The 15,501-nt window shown below is 52.4% G+C and overlaps 2 protein-coding genes across 12 annotated transcripts in view; both read right to left on the minus strand.

The window, feature by feature from the left end:
* Positions 1-15,501, minus strand: part of SYNE3 (spectrin repeat containing nuclear envelope family member 3) — a 118,310-nt gene that overhangs the window by 44,262 nt on the left and 58,547 nt on the right. For all 11 annotated transcript variants that reach the window (XM_078335707.1, XM_078335705.1, XM_078335704.1 and 8 more), the window contains 3 exons: positions 12,546-12,703; positions 6,600-6,772; positions 4,855-5,164 (listed from right to left, as the gene is read on the minus strand). In XM_078335707.1, coding sequence (XP_078191833.1) covers positions 4,855-5,164; positions 6,600-6,772; positions 12,546-12,703 — 641 coding nt within the window. The remainder of the gene's footprint in view (positions 1-4,854; positions 5,165-6,599; positions 6,773-12,545; positions 12,704-15,501) is intronic.
* LOC108593567 (uncharacterized) lies at positions 266-4,841 on the minus strand. The gene is given in 2 exon segments (XM_017977318.4): positions 266-1,346; positions 1,349-4,841. Coding segments are annotated over 2 exon segments (465 nt in total). The 5' UTR covers positions 1,661-4,841; the 3' UTR covers positions 266-1,193.

A 15,501-nucleotide genomic window follows, 5' to 3' on the forward strand; every position in this document is an offset into this window, starting at 1 on the left:
GCTGACCAGGCTCCCTGTGGGTGAGAACCAAGTCCTCAACTTCTGGGGTGCAGGAAGACATGATCACACGGCCATGGGCTTCAGCCAGCAGCTGAGAAAGCTGCTACTGGACTCACTTCTCCATGCATGGTCCAGTCACCCCAAAAACAACAGCTTCCACATTGGCATCAGCATCCACCAGCGCATCTCGCAATCCAAGGCCTTCTACCATGGAGGGAGCCTCCCCATCATCGCCCCCCAAGTCCCCCCCACCACTTCTGTCTCCACACATGACACAGTCTCCCATGCTCCTGCCCCTAGGACCCCTTCCCACCCCCCACTGCCCACACTGGGCCTTCGCCTCTTGAGAGCCCTGGAAGCAAGGACTTCCTCTTCAGGAGCTCAAACCTGCCTTCCGCTGTCTCAGCCTGGCCACAGAAGCACTTGGGGCTCCAGCTCATCCTGATAGTCACAGGTGCAGAGACTCACTCCAGACCTGAGGTGCAGCTGCAGGGAGCACCACCTTGGGAGCTGCCAGCACTTCTGACTTTTTCTACTGGGCCTCTGGTGTCTGACTCATAGAATGTGTTTTAATCTAAAAAAATGAGTCCAGTAACATCTTCATCTGCATCATAAAAAGGTTGGGGAAGCAGATGAGGTCAGAGAAAGGAAAAGTTTAGGAAAAAATCACAATTACTGATAAGAGCTTTGATGCCTACGGTTTTTTGGAACATGCGAGGAGAGAGCCCCCTGGAATGAGGCTCTTGGCGAGGCATGGTGGCTCACGCCTGTAATCCTAGCACTTTGGGAGGTCGAGGGGGTAGATCCCCTGAGGTGGGGAGTTTGAGATCAGCTGGACCAACATGGTGAAACCTCATCTCTACTAAAAATACAAAAAAATTAGCTGGGCATGGTGGTGCGTGCCTGTAATCCCAGCTACTCGGGAGGCTGAGGCAGGAGAATTGCTTGAACCTGGGAGACAGAGGTTTCGGTGACCTGAGATTGCACCATTGCATCAGCCTGTGCAATAAGAGTGAAACTTTGTCAAGAAAAAGGAAAGAAAAGAAAGAAAAAAAAAATGAGGCTGTTGGAGGCGATCATTTCAGCATCTGGGCCAGAACTGATGCTCACTCAGCACCGCAGCCTCCACCATCACACACACACACACACACACACACACGCACACACCAGCGCACACACACCAACTTTTTATCTCATCTCCTCCACACCCTGCACCAGGCGCTCTCTGCTGATTGGCACAAGCATCTGTTTCCTGTAAAGTCACAGCAAAGAGGCTGTGGAGCCAGGCACCTGTCCCAGCCGGGCCAGAGGGGCAGACCTGGAGAGATAATTGCTTTGAAGCCTGCCCGTGTGCCACATGGGACTTGGCAGGGCCAGATGAGGGCCAGTTGGCTGCCTCTGCAAGAGCCAAGTAAAATCCCTGCCTTGCGCATCCATTCTGGACCCTGTGCGGTCTCCTGGAGCCTCCTGTCACCCTGCTCTAGGGCTCTGGGGTTTGTTTGCCTTCAAACTGCTGGGGTAGAGATAGATCGTTCTGAGCACCTGCTGCACCACAAAGACCATTGTTGTTACTATTTATTCTCCCTGCTACTGAGAATAAAAGCCATTCTTTATATTGATAAAATGCTTGCCAGTTTTCAAAGAGTTCACATGTAAGCATATAGTCCCCACACCCTGGGTGCAGGTCGGGTGAGCTGCCCCAGGGCCACACAGCTGGGAAGCAGCAATGCCTGGCCTGGAATCCAGGTACCTTCCCAAGTGCCAGAGTCTTGTTCCTGGTGGATTCTCTAGCTCTGCTATCATAGAGCTTACTTCCCTTAAACTGTCAGCATGAAGAACCCAGGAGACATCCAGTGCCAGCGCTACAGCAGACTAGAGAGCCAGGAATGCCAGATAAAGTGTAACGTAACACACATTGTTTCACTGTAACATGACAAACATTGTTTCAGTGCAGACCCACGTCGCACCAAGGAAAGGGATATTCCCATGGACCAGAAATAAAGATGCCCGGGAAACCACCCTGTTAAACTCACACAGGCGCCTCAAGTCTTGGTTACTAGAAGCTTGAGTTTAATGCTCAGGCTGGAGTAAAAAGTGAGACTTTGGGCTCAGAGGCAACAGAGATCACTGCAAAGAGACAGAAGCTCAAGTGGCTGCCCGCCCCTGCTTGCCCAAGGGTGAAGCAGAAAAAAAACACTGTTAAAAACCAATCCCAGAAGGAAATGTAAGTGTTTTAACCTGAGCCTTCAAAAAAATAAACGAACAACAACAACAACGAAGAAACCCCATCACCTTTCAGAATGTAGAGCTGGGGCCTGTTGCATGATTCTGGCTTGGGGATCACATTTAGAATACCTGCTTGATTCGGGAATCCCCAAGCCAATTTACGGACATAAAAATAGAAATTGTTAAGATAAATCTCCAGGGGAGCCCAGCTGAAGCCAACAGAAAGCCACTCTCAGGGGGTGTCCCAGCTGAGGGCTTCCGCAGACTCAGCCTGCTGTGAAGCCTGCCTGTGCCACAGCGTTTTTTTTCTGCTTCAAGGAAACAATCTACCGTGCCAGGAGACACACAGGTGCCTGATGTGGAGCTTCAGCCACTAGAAAAATCTGATGGAGACCGTAAAATACGTATGTTTAGAGTGATTGCAAATGTAAGCTATATCTGGGAGGAATGCAAAATCTCAGGGGGAAATGATGTAATTTGTTAAAAGGAATAGGGAGACATAATAAAGAACCAAATAAAATTTCTAAAAAATATAATTGAACTTGAGAACTTAATGAACTGTTTCAAAATTAAGGCAAGAATGGGGTGAGGAAATGCAGGCAGAGGATGGACAGAGGGACTGGGGCAAGGGCAGGAGAGAGCAAGGAGGAAATGCTGAGGGAGAAGGACTGAAGGGTAGGAGGAGGAAGGGAGGGGAGGAGGAAGCCAAGGATAGGGAGAAAGGAGGAGCAAGGGGAAGCTGTTTAGATGAAAGTGAACATTATAGTCCATCAATCAGTCGGTCAACAACCTAAATGTATATTAAGCACTGAGAAACACTGGATATCTGGATGGTAGATAATGGTGAATGAGTGAATGGATGGTGGAAGAGTAGGTAGGTGAGGATTGGTGGGTGGGTAGCTAGGTGGGTGAATGGCGGGATAAATGAGTGGGTTATGGCAGATAGTGGGTAGGTAGGTGGTGAAGGAGTAGGCAGTGGAGAGATGGATGCATGAATCGGTGGGTGAAGGGGTGGCTGGGTTGATGAGTAGGTGAATGAGTAGAGGAATGGCTGGGCAATTCAGTGGCTGAAGAGATGAATAGGAGATTGGTTAGGCTGGTGGGGAAGGAGATGGATGAGTGAGTCGGCAGATGGGTGGGAGGATACACGAATAAACAGATGGTGGGGTAGATGAACAAATGGTGAGGTGCGTGGGTGGAGAGTGAATGGGAGATTGGGTGATTGGTGGGGAGGCAGATGGGTGAGTAGGTCGATGGATAGGAGGGTGATTGGTTAGAGAACAGGTGAGTAGATTGATAGTAGGTAGATTTGTAGCAGGTAGATAAATTGATAGAAGGTAGATAGATTGATAGCAGGTCAATAAATTAGTAGCAGGTGGATACATTGAAAAAATGTAGATTGATAGTAGGTAGAGTAATAGTAGGTAGATGGAGTGATGGTAGAGTGATAGTAGGTAGAGTGATAGCAGGTAGAGAGATTGATAGCAGGTAGATAAATTAATAGTAGATAGATAGATTGGTAGTAGGTAGATAGCAGGCAGAGAGATGGTAGGTAGATGGAGTGATAGTAGGTAGATAGTTTGATAGGAGGTAGATAGATTTTTAGTAGGTAGATTGATAGTAGGTAGATAAATTGATAGGTAAATTGATAGGTAGAGTGATAGTAAATAGATAGGAGGATGGAGTGATAGTAAGTAGATAGACTGATAGGTAGATAAATTGATAGTACGTAGATAGACTGATAGTGGGTAGATTGATAGCAGGTGGATAGGTTGATAATTAGTAGATTGATAGCAGGTAGATAGGCTGACAGTGGGTAGATAGACTGATAGCAGGTAGATAGGTTGATAATTAGTAGATTGATAGCAGGTAGATAGGCTGACAGTGGGTAGATTGATAGATTGATAGCAGGTGGATAGGTTGATAATTAGTAGATAGATTGATAGCAGGTAGATAGGTTGATAATTAGTAGATTGATAGCAGGTAGATAGGTTGATAATTAGTAGATAGATCCATAGCAGGAAGATAGGCTGACAGTGGGTAGATAGACTGATAGCAGGTAGATAGGTTGATAATTAGTAGATAGATTGATAGTAGGTAGATAGGTTGACAGTGGGTAGATAGATTGATAGCAGGTAGATAGGCTGACAGTGGGTAGATAGATTGATAGCAGGTAGATAGGTTGATAATTAGTAGATTGATAGCAGGTAGATAGGCTGACAGTGGGTAGATAGATTGATAGCAGGTAGATAGGTTGATAATTAGTAGATTGATAGCAGGTAGATAGGCTGACAGTGGGTAGATAGACTGATAGCAGGTAGATAGGTTGATAATTAGTAGATTGATAGCAGGTAGATTGACAGTGGGTAGATTGATAGATTGATAGCAGGTGGATAGGTTGATAATTAGTAGATTGATAGCAGGTGGATAGGTTGATAATTAGTAGATAGATTGATAGCAGGTGGATAGGTTGACAGTGGGTAGATAGACTGATAGCAGGTGGATAGGTTGACAGTGTGTAGACAGATTGATAGCAGGTAGATCGATAGTAGGCAAACAGTGTCTGGATGGGCAGAGAAGGGTGGCTAAATGGATGGGTGGGTGAAGATGAAGCCCACTCAGCCTCACCTGGGCCTTGGCCTTCACTGCATTGTACTCAGCCTTCATTCTCTTCTGGGCATCTTCGTCCACACTGGGGTCCTCGATCCTGTTGAACAGGGAGGCTGCCTCCTCCAGCAGCCGGTCCAGGAGCACCGCCTGGTTGTCCACGTTGTGCAGCAGCACCTGGGCGTGGCTCAGCTGCCACTGCTTCTCCTTCAGGCCCAGCTGGAGCTCGATGTGGGGCTCCAGTGTGACCATCATCTTCTGGAACCAGCGGTAGAACTCATCTCGGGCCAGCAGGTACTCACTCCAGTGCAGCCACACCCACTCGATGCGGCTGTGGGCACAGAGACCTCACGGTTGTGAGGGAACCCGCCAGCTGCCTCCCAGGTCAGGGGATTGTGCTGCCACCTCTCCCCCACCAATACTAGGTGGCTGTGGCCTGGGGGCATGATGATGCCCTTTCTGGCACCTGAGTCAGCTTGTTGACACTCCAGATTCTGGACCCTCCCTCAATCCTGCTGGATAAGACCCTCTACCTAGTAAACAAGCTCCCCAAGGGAGGGTAAGAGCCAGGGGAGCTTAGACTCCAAACTTGCTCCAGGAACCACCAGTTTTGGGGATGCATCTTGGGGAGCCCTTTATCTCCAGCATCTTAAATCCTGGCCCTGAACTCCCACTATCAATGCACAGACATCCCCAATCACTTCCCTCTGGCAATGGGGCTCTGAGCACAGTTTCTCTGGGTCCCTGGCACAGGCACCCACTAATATTAGGAGAAGAGTGCCATTGGGATGTGTCCAGTCACCTGCAGGGCACGGCACCTGTGGGCTCCAGTAACCCGCAGGGCACCCTGCACCTGGGGGCTCCAGTCACCCGCGGGGCACCCTGCACCTGTGGGCTCGCTGCACCCAATGGGGACGGAAGGCTGGGAGCCTGGGTGTGGGTTCCAGGGGTGCTGTTCTCACTCTGCACCCCTTCCTCTTTGCTTGCCTTAGTTTCCCCATCTCACCTGGGGAGGTGGCTCTATCTCCCCAGCCAATATCAAGCTATTTTGTTTGGAGTTTTAAGTGCAAGGATTTAGCAAGCAGAAAGCACTATGCAAAGTCATTCCCATCTCCACACACATTCCTGCTTTATACAGATGGAGGTGATCCTGGCAGCTCTTGTTTACTGAGGGCCTACACTGTGCCAAGCACTGTGCCTTGCTCTTGACATTCACTATCCCCTTCTAACCTCCTAACAACCTTCAAGGAGCACTTGATTACTCCCATTGTCCAGAGGCAGTGCTTGAGGTTCAGAGAGGTCAGGTAACTTTCCCAAAGCCACACAGGAAGTAACCAGCAGGACAAGAGTCAATGCCAGGTCTGTCCAAGTGTCTGCTCCTCACCACCCCCTGCCCCTCCCGACACCCACCCAGCTTCCTGGTACAGGCAGGGAATCTGGGCTACAGTGCCAGCGGGGCACCAGGCCTTTTTTCTCCAGAGCCACTCTCCCATGCTCCTGGAGGATGCACACGTGCTAAATCTCTTAGGAACTGTTGGCAAAACACGCCGGGTTCCCAGGGTCTATTACCATCATTCAACTTGATTATAATTAGAAAGAGGCAGGCAGGGCTGGCCCTAACCCCAAGAGAACATCCTGTGCCCTGGAATCCCAGGACTGGAGAATGTCTCTTGGGCAGAGGGCCCAAGCCAGTGTCGTGGTGGGCAGGGAGAGTCAATGGCAGCTGTGGACAAAGGCCCAGGGAGGTCAGGCCCTGGATGCCCTACCTGTGACAGTGAGTCATGTAGGTGACCGTCTCCTCCCACTGGGCCTTGATATCCTTCAGCCGGGCCAGGATCTCGGGCTTCTGGTCCCCAGGGCAGCATGCCAAGAGGGCTTCAGCCGTCCGCAGCACCAGGTCCACCTTCACACGCCCCTCGGGCTCCAGCTGGCATATTTTCTGTTGTGGACACACAAGCCAGTTTCCAGAGTTGGGCAAAAGGCAGACAGGCACAGCCTTGGGAAGACAGTGGCATGGTGCAAAGAGCCAGGACTCGAAGGCCAGAGGATCTGAGATTCACATCACAGTCCCTGCAACCCTTCTTGTGGGGTCTTGGGCAACCTGCTAATAACTGAGGGTGGGAGGCTGGAGCAATGGAGATAAGCATGCCGGGTGCCATCTGATGAATGACTCCCTGCTATGCCACTCGACCCCCTTTCTAGCTGTGTGAACTCAGACACGTCTCATTTGTAAAGTGCAAGTATGAATCCTATCTATCTCTCAGATTTTTTTCAGGATTAAAAGATGAGAAAATGCACGTGAGGTACATGTCTCAGAGTGCAGCGTGAGAGTCCACCTGTCAGGGGGACTGCAGGGAGCTGGCCCGACCCGTGGACCACCTCTCAGGGGGACTGCAGGGAGCTGGCCCGACCCGGGGCCCACCTCTCAGGGGGACTGCAGGGAGCTGGGCCAACCCAGGGCCCACCTCTCAGGGGGGCCAACCCAGGGCCCACCTCTCAGGGGGACTGCAGGGAGCTGGCCCGACCCAGGGCCCACCTCTCAGGGGGACTGCAGGGAGCTGGCCCGACCCAGGGCCCAGCCGAGTTTCCAGAATCATCTCTGCCTTTGCAGTTTGCACCAGAGCCTTGCTCCTGAGGCTGCTCCCACCAGAGCCCAAGAGCAGCCGGGACACTGAAGCAGGTCCATTGTGGGAGATGCTGAGTGAGTGACTGTAACTCACAACCAGCCCATGGCTTGGAAACTGCCCTAGAGCCCACGGCAGTCAGACGGGCCCTCCTGACCTCGCTCCTTCCTCGCTGCTCTCCTGGCCTTGGCATCACCTCTGCATCCCTCTGACTGGCCTCTCCTGACTCCCTTCTTCCCCATATTCTCCCAGGGTGTTCCCCCTAATAAATAGCATGCACATTTCATCTGGTCTTGGTGTCAGCTTTTCGGAGGACCAAGACCAACACACGATGTCCAGCAAGCAGTAAGTCTCCAATTAACGCTACTGTCATTGCAGCTATTGTTCCAGTTCCGTGGCAGCTAAGGCTTGGTCTCTGTAGACAAATATGACTGGATTCCAATCCTAGGGCCACTCCCTACTACTGACGTGACCTTTGTCACAGGAGTTACATTCTCTAGGCCTAGGAATGGGGGAAGATAAGCATTAGGTAATGTAGGGAGAGCCATGAGTACCCACGAGACCCACTGTCTTTTCAAGGGAGTGAGTTTGATGCTTCCTCCCCAAAGCAGAGGAGCTGGCAAGATGCCAAGCCCCCACCCCACCTGGAGAAGAAATGTCTGCCCCAAAAGATCCCCCTGTGGGATGTGTTTTGGAGGCCTGAAGCCAGGGGAGGCCAGAGGCTGTGGCTGGGCTGGGAAAGCCGAATTTTGAGAGGTAGATTCCACCCTCTGTCACTGCCCTGATCATGACACTCTTTGGCTGGTGTGGGGTTCTTTCACAGCCCATGACCAGAAGGGCGTGGTCCAGAAGTGCTGGGCCAGGGCTGCGCAGCCAGCTGGGAGAAAGTACTTGAACTGCGGCCACAAAATTATTCTAATTTGAAGCAGCCAATGAGAGCAAGGGGAAGGTGGGGATCAGACAGAATGAAATACCCTGGAGAGAAGAATCAGAAAACCTGGAAAGTGAAGGAATGGGGTTAATCAGGGTTTTCAACTCAGCGGAGACCAGGTGACCCCCCAGCTGACTATTACGCTGGGTGCCAGGGTCCTGGATGAACAAGCTGGGAGGAGGAGGGCTGCAGGTAAGAGCATAGATGACTCCAAAAAGGGCCAGAAGAGACTGCAGAGTAGTATGAGAGCTCAAGGAGGGATGGGAGAAATCCAGGAAGGCTTTGTGGAAGAGGTGGCATTGGCATCAAGCCTGCAGGTCTCTAATTGAAGACCACTGGAGAAGGATATTTGAGCAAAGGTAGAGAAGTAAGATATATTGAGGGATGAATGCATTGGGAAGCCAAGCCTTGGGAAACACCAGGATGCCCCTGACCAAGTGGGTGGCCCAGAAGCTGGTGAGGAAGTTGCCTGGCTCAGGGCTGGACCCAGGTACGGGACAAGAGATCGCGCCACTGCACTCCAGCCTGGGCAACAGAGCGAGACCCCATCTCAATAAACAAATAAATATTCTGGGGCCTGGAAGAGTGGCTGGAAGCTCCTAAGACCCACTCCTGGAGGCTCTGGGGATGGGCAGAGACAGTTGGTACGCTGTTATACCAGCTTCTAAAACCTCAGGTAACAGCAGCCTCCATTTACCCAGCTCTGCCAGCAGACCCTGCACTGCGCATTCAAGCATGTCTAGAAGTGATTCTCCTTAATCTTCCCTCCTCCTGTAAGGCAGCAGCTATCACTTTTCCCAGAAGCAAGCTGAAGCTCAGGGAAAACCCTCCTGAGGTGCCACAGCCATGGCAGATTTTGGAGTCCAGGCCTGCGGGTCCAGGAGCCGAGCTCCAACCCAGGAGTGCTGGGTTCTCCAATCACACCTTACAGAAAGCTCCCACTCCATGAGGGTTCTGGAGTCTCCCATAACCCCTTGGGAACACAAGGGATGAGGGGGTTCTTTACCGCTCTACAGATGGGAATGTGAGGACCCGGGAAGGCATTGGACTTGCTCCGGGCTGCACGGCTATTAAGGGTCAGCACTGGGTCAGAACCCACATCCTGTCACTGCAGCAAACAGGCACTGGACACAAGGCTAACAGAGCTGGTGGAGGAAGCATGAGGGAGACCCCAGAACCTGGGCAGGCCATGAGGTTGAGAGGCACTAGCTGCCCGCTTTCACCAGCTGGCAACAGAAGATGTTTTTTTCTTCTTGTGAAACTGGTTCTGAAATAGCAAAACACACAGAAAATGAAGCATGTCTGAGCTCTGTGGGCGGACACAGTGGCAGAACGCTCAGCCATGACTCCCCTCTGCCCCGACTCCCACTCCCTCGGGGCTCACAGAAGTGCTGCCTCTGGCTCCCAGGGCTGTCCACCCTGGCCCCACCAATGTATCTTTCTAAGGACCACCCTTGACTTTGCTTAACCAGAACTACCACCTGGAGGGAAAGACCTGCCAGCAAAGGGTAAAGTTTGAAGTGCTAAGTACCCTAACACAGTGAGCGCGCATGCAGGGTGTGATGGTCACAGACGGGGAAGGCCAGGAGCTGGGGCTGAGAAGTGGGGAAATGGGTCAGATGCACGGACAGGAGGGTTTCATTTCTCAAGCACACCCAGACCCAAATGAAACGGCATTCCAAGCAGAGGCAACACACTGACAAAGGCTGGGCAATGGAAAATCTAGGTGGTCTTCTGCCAGTAGAAGGAGGGCAAGAGCATGGAAGGTGCGGCAGTGGCTGAGCTAAGGCTGGTGTGAATGTGGGAGGTGTGGCAGTGGCTGAGCTAGGGCTGGTGTGAGCGTGGGAGGTGTGGCAGTGGCTGAGCTAGGGCTGGTGTGAGCGTGGGAGGTGTGACAGTGGCTGAGCTAAGGCTGGTGTGAGCGTGGGAGGTGTGGCAGTGGCTGAGCTAAGGCTGGTGTGAGCGTGGGAGGTGTGGCAGTGGCTGAGCTAAGGCTCGTGTGAGTATGGGAGGTGTGGCAGTGGCTGAGCTAAGCCTTGTGTGAGCGTGGGAGGTGTGGCAGTGGCTGAGCTAAGGCTGGTGTGAGCGCGGGAGGTGTGGCAGTGGCTGAGCTAAGCCTTGTGTGAGCATGGGAGGTGTGGCAGTGGCTGAGCTAAGGCTGGTGTGAGCGCGGGAGGTGTGGCAGTGGCTGAGCTAAGCCTTGTGTGAGCATGGGAGGTGTGGCAGTGGCTGAGCTAAGGCTGGTGTGAGCGTGGGAGGTGTGGCAGTGGCTGAGCTAAGGCTGGTGTGAGCGTGGGAGGTGTGGCAGTGGCTGAGCTAAGGCTGGTGTGAGCGTGGGAGGTGTGGCAGTGGCTGAGCTAAGGCTGGTGTGAGCGTGGGAGGTGTGGCAGTGGCTGAGCTAAGGCTGGTGTGAGCGTGGGAGGTGTGGCAGTGGCTGAGCTAAGGCTGGTGTGAGCGTGGGAGGTGTGGCAGTGGCTGAGCTAAGGCTGGTGTGAGCGTGGGAGGTGTGGCAGTGGCTGAGCTAAGGCTGGTGTGAGCGTGGGAGGTGTGGCAGTGGCTGAGCTAAGGCTGGTGTGAACTTGGGAGGTGTGGCAGTGGCTGAGCTAAGGCTGGTGTGAGCGTGGGAGATGTGGTAGTGGCTGAGCTAAGGCTGGTGTGAGCGTGGGAGGTGTGGCAGTGGCTGAGCTAAGGCTGGTGTGAGCGTGGGAGGTGTGGCAGTGGCTGAGCTAAGGCTGGAAAACCAAGTGGTACAGATAGTGGGGGACTTTTTATGCCAGGTGAAGTTTGCTTCTTTGGTGGATAGTGGGAGCGATGGAAGGTTTTAGAGGAGGAGAATAACATCACGGGGCCCACGTTAGCGGTGCACCTTACACACGCTTGTGTAGTTGCCCTGATTGTATATGTGTCTCCATTGGGCTGGGAACCCCCAAGAGCAGGGTGGGCCTCACCCACCTGCACAGCCCAGCCCTGGCACAGGGATGGCAGACCACGGGGGTGTTCCACTCTTGGGTAAACTGTCAGGGAGCTTTCTGAACAGAAGGTAAGGGGAGCACAGAAGACAGCTTGAACGTGGGTGAGAGGGCTCTCCTGTCATAGGACACCATGCGAGGAGACTCCATTTCCCTAACTGTAAAATGCAGACAATGGCTCCTGCCTCCGGATGTGGTGGTGACACTGAAATCAAACGCTGACTCGGAAAAGGTGATGCAGATTCTTCATTTCCACTGTCCACTTCCGGAAAGGGCATGAGGTATGTGCAATGCCATGTGCAGAATCCAGAAGAGAAGGACACACGCAGGGAGCCAGCTGCAGGGTCACCACTGCTTCCAGCCTGGCTGGGCGACGGGTTTGCTGCAGGAGAAGGCAGGCCCTCCCCTCAGAGCAACCGTGTTGGGTGATAAACTAGAATTATGGGATATCTAAATGGAGGTGACCCCGGAGGTATGTAAGTCAACCGCTCCATGTGTAGATGGAAAAACTGCAGCCCAGAGTGGGACAGGGACTTGACCAAGGTCACACAGCAATCGAGCATCAGCAGAGACTATAACTCAGGCCTCTGACTCTTAGCTCAGCATTCTTCCCTCTTGTCCCCAGGCCTCGGGCAGCCCACCCTCTGACAGGGCACCACAATGCCAGGCCAGGCACTGGGCACCAGCACTTGGTGCTACATGGACTTGTGCCAGGGGGTGGGTAAAGCCAGGCTCTGGTTCTGGAGAAGCTCAGGAAGTCACTCCTCACTGGACAGCATCCCTTCCCCACCCCTCTGGAAAAAGACCTTGGCCAACTCAGATCTGGCAGGGACCCCAGCCAGGCAGAAGCAGAGAAGGGATGGGAAGCCAGGCCCGGGCCAGCAAGGACTGGGGACACACCTGACTGCACAGGTGCCCTCTGCAGGGACAGGAGTGTGAGAGGACAGGCTCTAGTTCCTGTCATCAGAGTGTGTTCTGAGGACCAGCAATAACAGCATTACTGGAACTTGTCAAAAGCAAAGTCTCAGACCCCATCAGAGTCTGCACTTAAACAAAATCTCCAGGAGATCCGTGTGCACATCAGAGTTTAAGAAGCACCTGCCTAGTCCACCCTTGCCATTTAACAGACAGGAAACCTGAGCTCTGAGGGGGCGGGATGGGGCCATCCGAGGCCACGACTCTGCATACCTCTGTCTCCCGCAGCCTGGCCTCCAGGGCCTCGCGGGGCCCCTGTGTGTTGTCATTGACCTGCAGCTGATCCTGCACAGCCTTCATCCATGCCTGGGCATCCTCCACGCTCCTGTCAAAGTCCTCCTGGGGCTGCTGAGTCATGGCACCTGCAGGGGCTGAAGAAAGGGCCACAGATCAGGCCAACAGGCAGGGGTGTAGGGGCTGTGGAGAGACTCCAGCAGGACACCTGGGACAGGCCCACTCCCACCACCAATGCCCTTCTGGTGCTCCCGGTTGGGCAATATGGCCAGAGGTGAGCGTGTTTGTCAGGACTGCAATTAGGCAGGGAAGGAAAACAGGTCTGCTCTCTGGGAGAACCCACCCAGGGCTCTAGCTTGGAAAACTGCTTTCTCTTCGGCCTCCCTGCTTCCCTGCTTCCTCTTCTCCCAGCTTGGGGCTCAGAGGCATCTCTCATCTGTCTATTCAGATTGCACACTCTCCAAAAGAGCATCTCCAAACCCGCAGTCTGAGATGTCAGGACCCAGAATGATGTTGATTTGAATGGATCGCAGAGGAAACACAGCCCTGGGCATGGGCCAAGCCGACGCAAACCCTGAGCTCTCCCTGAGATGAACCTCTCAGGCTGGGGATGGCTGTGTTAGGTGCATGCAGTCACCACTGCTCCACTGACCTGAGATCATAGTGAGTGCCGCTAAAGTTTCCCACTGAGCAGCCCACCTCTGACCTCACGCAGCACTCCTGGCAACCACTGACAATGAATTTAACACTTGAGATGCAGTCCGCTTCCAGCCGACCCTAGGTAACACCTGCCTGCTGGCACAGGCCACTTGCCAGAGAACCCCTTTACCAAACTGTGCACTTGACTTCCCCTGGACTACGCTGCAACGTCTTGGATTTTTTCCCGTGACTTTCTTAAAACCCCAACAGGCCGGGCGCGGTGGCTCACAGCTGTAATCCCAGCACTTTGGGAGGCCGAGGCAGGTGGATCACGAGATCAAGAGATCAAGACCATCCTGGTCAACATGGTGAACCCGTCTCTACTAAAAATACAAAAAATTAGCTGGGCAAGGTGGCACACGCCTGTAATCCCAGCTACTCAGGAGGCTGAGGCAGGAGAATTGCCTGAACCCAGGAGGTGGAGGTTGCGGTGAGCCGAGATTGCGCCATTGCACTCCAGCCTGGGTAACAAGAGCGAAACTCCATCTCAAAAAAAATAAATAAAACCCCATCAAGCCCAGGCATTCCGGTTTTAGTTGTCTGCATATAGCAACTGTGTAACCGCTTTGAATGAAAGTTATTAGTGTCTGCATTTTATTTAAAGGGATTGCGTCTGGTTTATCCTCCAATCTCCCACAATGCCTTGTGCAGAGTAAGCCCATGTTGTTTGTTGAATGAGCCCGGAATGGGTATAAGGTTTCACACATGAAAAACTCAACACAGCATTATTTAAAACTGCAAAAACGAAACCAGAAACAACCTACATGCCCAATTATAGGGGATTACTTAAGTAAGTTAAGGTACACTTTCACTTTAGAATATTATGCAGCCAATAAAAGGAGGCTTAAAATGAATTTGTGATGGGGAATTTTTAGGATATAATGGCAATACCAAAAAATGAGCCAAAATTATGTATTAAGTAGTCACAACTCTCAATTAGTAAAGCAAATGAAACATTAACAAAAACTACACTCATAGAAAAAGGCTGGGGCTGGGCATGGTGGCTCATGCCTATAATTCCAAAACTTTGGGAGGCTGAGGCAGGAGGACCCCCGGAGCCCAGAAGTTCCAGAAAAAGGCTGGGAAGTCTTGCCATTGAAGGGTCTGTGTGATCAAGCCAGCGCCGTGTGCAGTGGCCTTAGCTCCTCCCAGGCCTGGCTTTTAAGCACATCCCATAGGACCCCCAGGCCTCTCTCTCTCTCTCCCTGGCATGGGGCGAGAGGCTCAGTGACCTTGAAAGCCACGTGGTTGAGGATGATTGTCAGTGGTGGGTAGGACTGCCGTTGGAAGGCTTTTCCCTTGTTTTTTCTTAGGCACTTAGAATTTACATCACATTACAATTTTATTACATCACAGTAAAAATCATCCTGATTAAAAATAAAAATCTCCTTCAGTTGTGAGTTGGTGAGGCCATCTGCTTGCTACGCTTCGGCTTTGCCTCATGTGTAATTGAAGGAATTACTATCAGCTCAACGAGCAGCTACTGGGAGCCTGGGCGCTCTCCCCAGTCCCTGCCCAGGGCCGGAGGAAGCTTCAAGGGAGAACCCACCAGAGAGAAGGAGAAAATGGAAGGGGCCATCAGGCGCCTGCTGGGTCAACGGAGGCAGACTGGCCAGGGGCAGGCGGGTGGCCAACAGGCTGTGCTCTGGAAACCCGTCCTGTGATTCCCCCAATGAGTTGTTTTTCTTTCAGAGCTGTTTTGATCTTTTTCTAACAACTTAATATGTTCCCTGTAGCCACTCCCTGCCTTTGAATGCTTCGCTTGAAAAGCACATCAGATGAGCAAGTGTTTAAATTGATTTGTCGTGGCTCCAATTTCTCGGCTAGTGTGTGACTTGACTGGCTTCCAAAAACTCAGCTTTTATTGTTATTAAGCAAGGAATGGGAGGGGCAGAGATGAGTTCCCCCAAGTCTCAGATGACAGGACGGTGGAGAATCTAAGCTCTGATCACCAAGAGGCAGCGAGGCTTTAGAGCACCCTTCTCTTTGGCAATGCCCATGGCCTGTGAGGCTCAGTGGTTGGTGTCAGGAGGGTACAGCGGATGAAACCCAGGGGCCCAGTGGGGTGGAGCAGGTGGGTTGCTTCAGACCCACCAAACTGGGCTGGGCGAGGCTGCAGGTCAAGTTCAGGAAACCTGAGCCTCCTCTTGGCCAATTTTGCTTATTTTGAGTCAGTTCAATGAAACATAGGACTTAAGCACATGCTAAGAGACAGGCCCGATGCTGTGACCACAGC

This window comes from Callithrix jacchus, chromosome 8, assembly GCF_049354715.1.
Source record: "Callithrix jacchus isolate 240 chromosome 8, calJac240_pri, whole genome shotgun sequence".
Taxonomy (NCBI): Eukaryota; Metazoa; Chordata; class Mammalia; order Primates; family Cebidae; genus Callithrix; species Callithrix jacchus.